Consider the following 11,225-nt stretch of genomic DNA (forward strand, 5'->3'; position numbering starts at 1 on the left):
CTAAATATAAAACAGGGTAGACCGCTTGTGATGTATGTCGCGGGAGCCCCGAAAATCCACGCTATAACCAAAATGTGTGCAAACAAAGCCATGTAAAGAACCACCGTTCAAGTATTCTTTGTTTACGGTCGCTCAATTACAAACACGTCTACTGAAACAGCAGTACTATCATTAATCAGTGCTCAAAAGCAAACAGTATACAAATCCCTACCTGCGAGTACAAGGTCCTGAATTAATTCCTTTAATGAACATTTTGGACCTATATGGCATTGTTTCACAGTTTACGTGTTAATTTTTTTTTTTAATTTACAACTTGAACAGCATACCGATAGATTTCTGCCCCAAAAATCACAATGCATCATGCACCAATGCAGAAATTTTTTTTCTAACCAAAAAGCTACTATGAATATACCTGACAGACTAGAAGACAAACGCCTAATGATGTCTTTAGCACTTGAAATCAAGTTAGCAACAAGATTTGTGGCTTAGGGTGTCAATTCTCTGAAACACACTCATGAAACAGCCAGCAGGTCACACTCCCAGAGGGAAACTAAAATGATACTCACAGACATATCAAACAATGAGCTTGAAATCCCGTACGACAGTATTTCATTTTCATACACTAGCTTGACAGACTTGTATTGCAACTGCAACGAAAGAAGAACACAAGCAACAGTGTCACACATCTGTTCTGTCACAAATACCTCAAGAATATGCAATGCTTTGAAACTGTCAGCTTATCTAGATGAAATCCTTACCAGCACTGTTGAACATCAGAACATGTAGAAATACTGTAGATTTTGAATAGGAATTAAATAGTTCTTGGTATTTAATCTGTGTTCCTTACATGGGTTCGATATCTCTGAATGCTTGGTATTGGCTGGATATTTGAATCTGCTATAAATATTGAGGATCTGGCACCACCTGGTAAACAAGGTGTAGCCCCCAAAGCTAGCTGTCAGAGAATGAATCGAATCATACCAGTGTCGCATGTCTTCACCCTGCTCAAACCTCCCCCCCTCCCCACCCTGTTCTTTCACGAGAAAAGCTTAAAACATGCTCTGCCAATATAATTTCGCCATTACAATTAGTGGCACTGCAAGCTGTAACACTAATAAATGTATCGGACGACAATACCTGTTAATTCAGTAGTGAAATTTTTTGCTGCCATCAGTGGCCGATTAGTTTTTGTATTCTTGACATCATAATCTACCAGTATAAACAGTCTTCTTTTCGCATTTTATCGCCCCCTTAATGAGAATGCGACACTACTAACAGTGTGCAACAAATAACTGGGCTACCCAACTCGCCCCTCTTTCATTTCTTTGTCTTAATTCCTATTGTAAGGACAGCTATTACCTGCATAACCACCTATAAGCCAACATAAACACATGCAAAACCAAAGGTGGCTGTCACTCCTCACAGACGTCATCTTCCCTACGAAGCCAAACAAGTTGCACTGCTAAATAAGCTTTGCAGCATGACATGCACAAGACATCTCACAAAACAACAATGGAGAGAAAACCACAGGAAGTGATATGTGAAACATGGGAGTTATTTGTCGCACACTACGGTCATGCAGCAAGTAATATATTGGGCACGCCAGGCAGTGTTTAAGCAAGAGTGAATCCATCAACACAACAACCTTTGAAAATAAACACGCGCTCCCCTCACCCTATATTGCTACACGGTATTTGTGGACCACAGCTTATAAGTGCATCACTCTTGGCCAGAGCACATACGTACCCATAAGGTGACAGGTAAAACTGTGAAAGCTAAAAAGGTTGTACATATAACTAAGATAAATATGTCAGTAGCCTTTCGGAATTTGTCTGGGAAAGAGCTAGGTTGTTTGTGCATATGCCTATTATCTTGTTCAGCATTGCTGCTTTGATTGCGTAATTTTTGTTGTGTGGTTTTTATTTGCCATTTGGTCAGGCAAACAGGTGCTGTTGTTTTAGTATGAATAGTATGCCTTGTTTCTGGGCAAATTGGCTGAAGGTTAGTGCCATATGTGTATATTCTTTCACCTTTCATCGACCTCTTTGTGGTACAAATCTAGAATTCAATAAAATTACCGACTCATGCAACCCTTTTACTTTTTGTTGATGCTTTCTGGTACACAATAACACTTGTTCCCACTTGACAATTTGTGATTTGTGTCATTCAAGAAGCAGGCAGTACATTGTTAATTTCAGTAATATGCCTGAAGCAAAAAAGGTATTCCTGATACAGTTATTAAGCCTGGATACAACGAAGTTGAAAAAAATTTGCAATTTTTCGTTACATGCAGGTTTGCATTACATGCAGGTTTTGAGTTGAGGCTGGCGTAAATGAAGCAGAAATGAAACCAAAATGCTAGACATTAGCTACGGTGATCTCACCCTTCAAGAATTTATTTCAGAGTGAAGAACAGCGTGATTTGCACCCGCTGCTTTCCCACGAACTTATTCACTACACGGCACTTTAAAGACACAATCTCACTCACCCCCACATTCACAGACGCAACTCAAGTATCACTTCTGCCTTTTGACACTTTTCAGTGCCTTAACGCGTTTGAAGGGCCCAACGTATGCCGAAAGGGCGCATTTTCGTGAACTTGATGGTCTGTTACGCACTCAAATTTGGTAAGAGGGTGCTGGCTGGTACATGTAGCGGGCGGTTACATTCTCCTTTCTTGCCGGCGGAGGTGGTATATAAAATTGCAAGTTTGTCTTGGAAAGAAAACTTTCATTTTGTGGCAGCAGAACTCACCGCTGACAAACCGACACCACAGATAGCAGTGGAGACTCGCGACTACACGCCGATAGGCAGGCCTCGCACCTAACCGACACTACACTCGCACTTGGAAACGCACGGTAGTTTGCGGTGCGGACAAAATTCCCTAAATTAGCGCATCTCGTGAGCCGATCCTTCAGAAAAAAGTGCCAAAAATGATTGCTCATCAGCGTAGAGAATTCGTTACATCAAGGTTACCCGTCGCAACGTCTTTGTTACATAGAGAGGTCGCAAACACATGGGTTTCAATGGGGCTGGCAATGGGGAATTTATTTAAACTCCGTTAAATCCAGGAATTCGTTGCACAGAGGTTCGTTACATCCAGGTTTAACTGTACTGTGAAATGCGGGGCCTCTCTGCAATACAGAAAAAGCTAAGTGGAGTTTAGCAGTGAAGCACTGAGCAAAAGCGAAGTACTTGGCACAATATGAAAAGGTTGAAAATGCCAGCCTGGGAAGTTTCTTTAAGTCAAACAATGGTTTGGATACCTTACACCAAGGCCAGTTGCACATTGTTACTAGCTTTCAGCAAACAGTTGGAACTTCTAAGAACCGAACCAAGCACTATACATTATTCAATTTAATACTTTGAGAAGCCTCAAACTTAGACAGCAACTCACCTCCAGTGGATATTTGAAAATTGATTTAAAGCTTGGGAATACTACAACTTGCATTGAAACCAATACCTACATTGATATAGTTATAAAAAAGAACACAGCACATGCATGCCCATCAAACAGCTGTTGGGAGTAGGCAATTGTTATAGCATATCCCAATGATGGAGCGAAACAAAAAAAAAGTAAATAAAAAAATCTGCTGCCTCCAAGAACATACTGTGTTTGAAATAAGGGAAAGGCACGCAAAAGAATTTTCCTTTTTTTTTTTGTGCACAGCTTCATAAATTATGTGATTTTTTTTGGCAAGAACTAGCTGAATTTCAAGACAATAACTAGCCTTGGATTATGCCAGCCAACTGCAGTGCATTTTTTAGGCTTCACAAATTTATGATGGCTGCCGGTCCTCGGGTGTCTACTCAACGATTTCAAATAAACTAAGCCTCACATCTAGTTTGCCACAATAATGCAGTTTTGGTCTCGCACTTGCTCTGAAGGGCCCCAGAAATGCTCTGGAGTGCACATTATTTCTTACATTAACACAAAAATAATTCAATTTAATTATGGTGCTGAATCACTCAAAAAAAAAAAAAACTGAATGAATGCTCTAATGCTTAACCAGGCTTACTGGAAATTTTGAATCACAATATAGGCAAATTTTTAAATCCACATTTTGTACTAATCCAGGAAAAAACAAAAGCAAATTCAGCTGTCAAAAGCCTGTCCCAATTACGACCATTGCATCACTCACACTTCCCCAGTCTATTGTAATGTGACTATTATATAACCAATGTTTTTGCAGGTGAAGAAAAAAAAACAAGTTCCGAACAAAGGTCCCAATGTATATGACAAGAATGCACAGCAATAGTCTCTTTTAAACACATAACAAAAACAATAAACAATGTCAATAAATTCGTCAGTCAATGTCAAGTAAACAACAATTTCAAGCAATAACCACCAGCTAAAATTAGCAGCACCTCCGTGTGGTCGTCCCTCAAACGTACACGAAAATACTACCCCAGAGCGGCATTGGCAGAGCCTTAATAAACCATATAGTAATCAAATAAATAATTGCAATCGATTACAATCAATAATCAAGACAAAACAAACAATAATCTCAAGCAAAGCTCACACTGTCCTACACGATATGAACGCAAACTTAATAACTTGTGCGCACCCTTGCTCGCTGGCCTGCTCACTCACAAGGCCCTCCTCCCCATTTCACACACTTGACAACCTCCCGAAAAAAAGTATTCAGTTTTTTTTTTTTTAAACTTTTTTCAAGCTCTGGGGGGTTAAATGCACTAAAGCTACACCTTGGCTATGAGGCACACCCTACAGGAGAGCTCAGGATTAATTTTGACTGCCCAGGGATTTTTAAAGTGTGACAAAATCTTGACACACGAGCATTTTAACTTTTCGCCTCCATCTGAGAGGAAGCCAACACGAGCGGGATCAAACCTGCGTGCTTGGATTTAGCAACACAATGCCTTAGTCACACTTGGCCAGTTGTTCGTCAGCGCTCTAGTTTGTCACTTCTTCTGCCCTTGTCATTGCACTGTTTTTCAGTGTGAATAATGTGCACCCAACTAGCCCAACGTCAAGCCTTGGTAAGTTACACTGCCTTAGTCACTGCGTCACCATGGCGGGTGCAAAGAAAAGGTAAGCTGCCATTTTTTTGCCCAGTCGGAGGGGGTGGAGAGGATGCTGAGCATTTAGCAACAAGATTAAACCGAAACAAGGAAAGGAAGGTCCCGCAGGCCTGCTCACCATTGCACAGAGCATCCAGAGGAAGGAGCAGAAGCAGACGTCAAAGGTGGCCAGGAGGGCAAAGAAGCGCCTCACGGGCGAGATCTTCTTGCCGACGGAGGCGCCCACCTTGAGGACCTCGGCGGGCACCTCGTCGTCCAGGTTGATGGAGCCGTAGTGCATCCAGTGGGGCTCTGTCGCCCGCTGGTAGCCGCCCCCACCGGGCTGGTGCGACGAGTTCGAAGCCCCCATCCCCGGCTTCGCTCCTCGCTCCCCTCAGCCGGCAGCACACTCGTTGCAAGACTGTCGGGCCCACTGGGGGGTGGCAGGGGGCAGGGGCGACATGCGGGAGGTGGTTCACCCTACTCACTCAGGAGAAACAAGTGCTGCTGCCATCAATGCTTTCAACAATCGCGAAGCAACTAGCCAGCCATGAAGCCACACTACGTCAAAGGAGAAGTTCATAGGAGTGGAGTGATGTATGAACATGTCGAGTGGGGTTTCAAAACTTCCATATGGTGAAAGGCGTATCAAAGGGCTGATAGCCACCCATAGAAGCAAAAAAACCCCAACATGAAAATTTTGGGGTTTTAACAAGCATATGCATCGTATGTCTACACGACTGTTAAGTGGTGTCATGACATTTGCAGTTTTTTCTGAGCCTCTCTTGCCTTTTTTGAGCCTCTCCAGTCATTGTAACAACATAGCTCAAAAAGTTGAAATTAAAGAAATGCAGACTGTTATGAAAATGCCTTATTCCATGACAAGGCCTGTAACATTCCACTGTGCATGACAGCTCACGCTAGATGCACACACAACAAAGTATGTGGCTTGCTTTGAAGATATATAAGGACTGCCACATTAACGGTCACCTGCTAGAGGGCATGCAAGCAGAGTTATGCAATGTATGGTTTTGAGAAGGCTCTATGAAGCAAAAAGCAACATTAGGAAACATTCCTTAATTCAATGTTTACTCATTTGAAAAGCAAGTACGTTTTCACACGCTTGGTGCATCACGAATATGCGCGCTCTTTATTTTCAATGAAGGGAGAGTGCCAGCATGCCCCACAATCTGAATAGGAGTTTCGCAACTGGTATATACTGAACAACTCTGCTTGGACTCCATCAAGTGAATTATATTACATTTTCTTTACTGGTTCACTCGTGTCGGAAATAAACATTTACCTATTTTTGTCCAACTTTTGGTGCTGAAGTAGAAGAAAATATAAATTAACTATTTTACACCATACCCACTGAAAAAGCCAGTACAATGAATCCCTTCAATTACTTTATGCACATTACTGATTTGCAATATAATAGATTAACACCATTACAGAAGATGCACCTGGTTGTATTTTGTAGAGGTAGTAGGCCGAAAAAAGGGGAGAACATCTACCTTTGCATTGCAGGACTAGAAATTTGATGATGGCATATTTCCACCTGCAATAGAAATACAAAGGCAGTGATTATTAGCCTCTTTTACAGAGGCTGAAACTGCAAGGCAAGTGTTGGAGTGCAAAATTGAAATACATTTTACTGCGATAGCAGTTGAATCCACAACTGTAGGTGCTGGCAATACAATGCAAGCTCACGATTTTTTTCCTGCATGCTATGCTTCCCACACATCGCAAATCGACGAGTAATGGCTCGATCAATTTTTAAACAACTTAACACAATACTGTAACCCGTGTTTGGGACCTTTCATATTAGTTGTTTGCACAGTTTGCTCAATGTTACACCCAATTTGACAGACAGGTGATTTGAAAGACCATTATGCTGACTTTCATGGAATTTTTCGATGCCAACAACTGCCTTAATTGTGGCTGAACTGCCTGTGTGAACAATTGATTAGGCTGCTTTCATTCAGAAAAATAAACTGCCCATCGTGTGCATAGACACTGGCTTCACTGACAGATACTAAGTGTTTGTGCAAGCCGTTTATTGCAGGTAAATAAAAACACAGCCCATTAAAAACACGCTCCGGCCTCTCGCATGAAAAGCTGCTGTAATTTTCCTACTTTTTTTTTATTTAATACATAATGCAGACCCCAACTCAGCCCAAGCCGGAGGGCAGGGTACAATACAAAGAACACCACCTTAACACATACAAAACAAACAATGCACAGTTACTCAGTATCAGAAGGAAGTGATTCGGTTAACTGGTTCCAGCCTGAAGTAGTGCGAGGGAAAAATCATAATCTGAGTGCGTCTGTTCTCGCATAGTACAGAGTTAGTGCATTTGGTTGGGGATGTCTTACGGGTCTTGTCATTAAGGGGGTAAGAAATGGGGCTGGATAAAGGGCAAGTTTGCGATTACATAAACGAGACAGGTAATCAAGGCGGAAATTCTTTCTTCGATCCCTCAAGAGAAGAAATATTATTAGCTAGCATTAGGTCTGAAGGGGAGTCTGTTTATAAAAACAGAATAAGTAAACCAAATGGACTTGCGTTGAATTGTCTCAAGTTTTTTAATGTTTTGTACAGTATGGGGGTCCTACACGATACTCGCGTATTCCAGCTTCGGCCTAATGAAGGAAAAGTAACTAAGAAACTTAACATTTGGTAGGTAATTTCATAGTTTGTATCTTAAAAAACCGAATTTCCGAAAGACAGATGAACAAATATTATCTATGTGCAAGTTCCATGATAATTTATTTCTGTAACGAACGCCTAAGTACTCATAGCTGTGAACCTACAGGTTCACACATTCCGCCATTATATTTTGGAAGACTATGTATAAACCGGAAGACAATTCCAATTTACACACGCGTGTTCACTGGGGTTTTCCTTTCGTGTCACACAAAGGTATGCACTTTTTTCCCAAGTTAATTTCGTTCCCCCATTCGACACACCACTTACACACGTTATCAATGTTTTAGTTGAATTCATTCTGATCATTAATACCTGTGATTTGAAGAAACAATACCCAGTCGTCTGCAAACAATCGAATTTGAACACTAGGGTAAGCTACAGTTACTATATCGTTAATATATGACAGAAAAAGCAATGGTCCCACAACACTACCCTGGGGCACCCCCGTGGCGACAGGAAGACACCAAAAGGAAGACACCGAGACACAAGCTGTTGGCAGTTTGATAGGTAATCTGTGAATGATTTCAAGTTTTGTTATTAATATGTCATGCGGTACCCTGTCGAATGCCTTTATGAAATCTAGGAATACGAATGAATGACTTCAGGCAATTAATGAGCTGTTGTTAAGCTGGTTTGGCATATAAAACTTACTTTGCGACCCTTGCAAGCTTTGCCTCGTTCACACTGGATGTTCGCTCGCAGCATACGACGGCGTGACTTGCAATCTATGTAGGACGTTCGTCAAGAGAGGCAGACCACGCCGGCATCGGAGTTCATTTCTAATTAACTTCAGCGCGTAGGTGGTCCTGCTTCAGCGATTAAAAAAGCCGGAAGGCGCTGATAGGCAGCACCGATTAAAAGCCCATATCAACGAATATCAGACTGCACTACCGCCCACAATAGAATAAGGTGAAATTAAAATGACAAAACGAGTCCCGAAGCCAGTTACCACTCCCCTTTGATACCAAGACAAACACGCAAAATTATACTAGAAAACAAAATATTTTTTGCGCCTTTAAAGAAATTATTTTTTCGTAATTCTTGTTTTTCATATAATTGAAAATGAAGGTGTGACTTCCGTGACAATCAGCTGTACTGAGAATGGTCGGGACAGCTGATTGCCTTACAAGCACGACCAACGTGCTCATAAGGCAATGAGCTGTCTTGGGAATGTTCTCTGGCTATGGGACTTTCTTTTGAATACTCTGCACGAGGTTTGATATCAAGAAATTGATATTGGTGTAGAAACTCGCTCTAACGAGATCTATTTTATAGAGCCAGAACGAATTCTGCTGTGTCTGCATTTGACACAAGGTAATAGTACGAAAGCACTCTTGTTTCGCACGAAATCTCTCGGGGCACAACACATCTACGAAGCGTGAAGCAGTGCCCGTGCATACTCACGTTATTAGAAAATAATTTGGCACAGCAGCTGTCCGTCCCGGTGACCACGCGCTTATTTCGGGACCATAGCGGGCGAGAATTTTGCGATAAGCTGACAAGCCGTCATCACCGTCATTCTGACTGTTTACATTTCTGCGCCGCCTAGCGGGGAAATTTCCCCGAAACCTCCGAATTAAGGCGGTTTCGGAAGCACCGTGAACTAAAACAAAAATAATTTTTAGCTTTTAAATTAAATAGCGAACGCACTATACATAAAAAATACAGTTATAGCTAAGTATTGGAGTCTTATAAGCTGTTAGAGCACTTTGAATATTGTTTCGGTTTCATGAACGCGCTATCATGGCCAGCACTACCAAGCACAATATAATCATGATCATGGAGGAATATAATTAAAGCTTTATGGTATCACTAAAAAGCGGTATTTGGGAGTGTTAGTTGAACATGATCAGGAGAAAGACAGCGCAGCTGGCACACGGACAAAAAGCTTAGGCTGGACACGCACAACATCGTGTCAACAAAATTGTCAGTTAAATGAATTTTCTTCCTCCATGGTTAAATGCGTACCCCCCCCTCCTCCTCCTCCTCTAAAAAACGAAATAAATCCACGCAGAAAAAACAAAATTTCGCATTCACCATATGATCATGCAATAACATTTTTAGTTCCCCGGCACACTGAACTGTTTAAAGATAGCTGACGGAAGTACGATTTCTTGAAGATTCATTTTAAATTTACCGCATATATGCCTTCCTGAAATTATTGGCGTCGAACATCGCGCAGATAATTTTAAATCCATATTAGTATCGATTCCATTGGCGTCGCATCAAGCAATCGTCGGGTACGGCAAGAGAGCAAGCGCAAGCGCAAGCGCGGACGACCGTCGACTGAGAGACCGGCCGGAGCGCGGCACTCCGCTTCTATGCGCAGCGCGCCCGAAGGAGAGGAGGCCGTGGAGAGAGAGAGTACTGCACATGCGCATAGTGCGCAGCCGCGCGCAGCGCGACCGCAGATGTTGGCAGAGAGTGTCAGCTATCGGAGAGAGGAGAGGAGGCGAGCGGAGGAGAGACGCAGCTGTGCGGACGCGGATGACGGACGCACGCAGGACAGGGCCGCCGGCAAGAGATGCTCCTCTCAGCGTCGCATCTAAAATGATAACACAAAATAGAAAAAATTGGCCGGACCTTCGCGGTCCTAACATCTGGAGACCTGCGGAATGAAGCGGGGATAATCTTTAGTTGAGCTGGGGGAGGGTTTGGCGGGGGGGGGAACGGGTGAGAAAGTGGAGGCTTTTGAATCGCCAATAGCATACCCCCGTGAAACTTAAAATAGCATTTCTAACAATAAATCATAACTTCCAGCTTCATTTCTGACTAAACTTATAGATTCTAGCTGGAATCGACAGCTTCCATGGAGGAAAAAAAAGCTTCTAACTAGCAAAATTCTTAGTCTAGCTAGAGGCAGTTATTTCCAGCTTGCAGTTTTTTTCTCTTCCAGATGGATTAACAAATGTTAGCTGGAATTAAGTGATTAAGTGATAGCTGCCAGCCGAAACAAAATCTCAATTCAGCTAGAAATATGCTAGAAACCGAATTTCAAGCAGGAATTTTTTCCTATTTCTTCGTGGCTCAAACCAAAACTAACGAACGGCACGGATGGAGGGTGGCGCTGTACGTATAATTAATTATCGGCAGCTCGTGGTCGCATGTCTTAATTTGTCCATTACAGCTTGGGCTTGCCGGAATCTATCAGAGCAAGAAGCCAAAATAAGCAAATTTGGTGTCAGTTTGATCCTTAAAGTGGTCATGAAGACAAAAATACAAGTTAGTTATATTCGAAAATTTTCGTGTTTTATAGTGCCCTCAGTGCTTGAACGGCAGCAAACGATGCTAATATATATTCACTGAGAAATTAAACAATTTAAGCCAAAACTCCCAAGCATTTCCCCGAGGGTGAACATGGTTAAGTGCGAATGCACGGGGTGATGCTATGAGGGGGAGTAAAGTTAAAATTCCCCCGCATTTCCCCGAGGGGGAGAATGTGAAAGTGCGAATGCACGGTTGTCGGCCCGCTTGCGGCGCTTGCGCTCGGCCC

General features: G+C 42.4%; 1 protein-coding gene across 2 annotated transcripts in view; it reads right to left on the reverse strand.

The window, feature by feature from the left end:
* Start1 (Steroidogenic acute regulatory protein-like) overlaps positions 1 to 9,291 on the reverse strand; it is a 31,089-nt gene extending 21,798 nt beyond the window's left edge. The window contains exons 1-4 of one of the 2 annotated variants that reach the window (XM_077706121.1): positions 9,137 to 9,291; positions 6,537 to 6,580; positions 5,162 to 5,455; positions 567 to 647 (exon numbers count right to left, since the gene is read on the reverse strand). In XM_077706121.1, coding sequence (XP_077562247.1) covers positions 567 to 647; positions 5,162 to 5,392 — 312 coding nt within the window. In that variant the 5' untranslated portion in view covers positions 5,393 to 5,455; positions 6,537 to 6,580; positions 9,137 to 9,291. Of the gene's footprint in view, positions 1 to 566; positions 648 to 5,161; positions 5,456 to 6,536; positions 6,581 to 8,383; positions 8,675 to 9,136 lie in introns of those variants that run through there. The other variant, XM_077706122.1, reaches the window with a different exon arrangement.
* Positions 9,292 to 11,225: the final 1,934 nt, after the last annotated feature.

Source organism: Haemaphysalis longicornis, unplaced genomic scaffold (assembly GCF_048455015.1).
Source record: "Haemaphysalis longicornis isolate Haplotype H1 unplaced genomic scaffold, Haemaphysalis longicornis Haplotype H1 scaffold_4, whole genome shotgun sequence".
Classification (NCBI taxonomy): Eukaryota; Metazoa; Arthropoda; class Arachnida; order Ixodida; family Ixodidae; genus Haemaphysalis; species Haemaphysalis longicornis.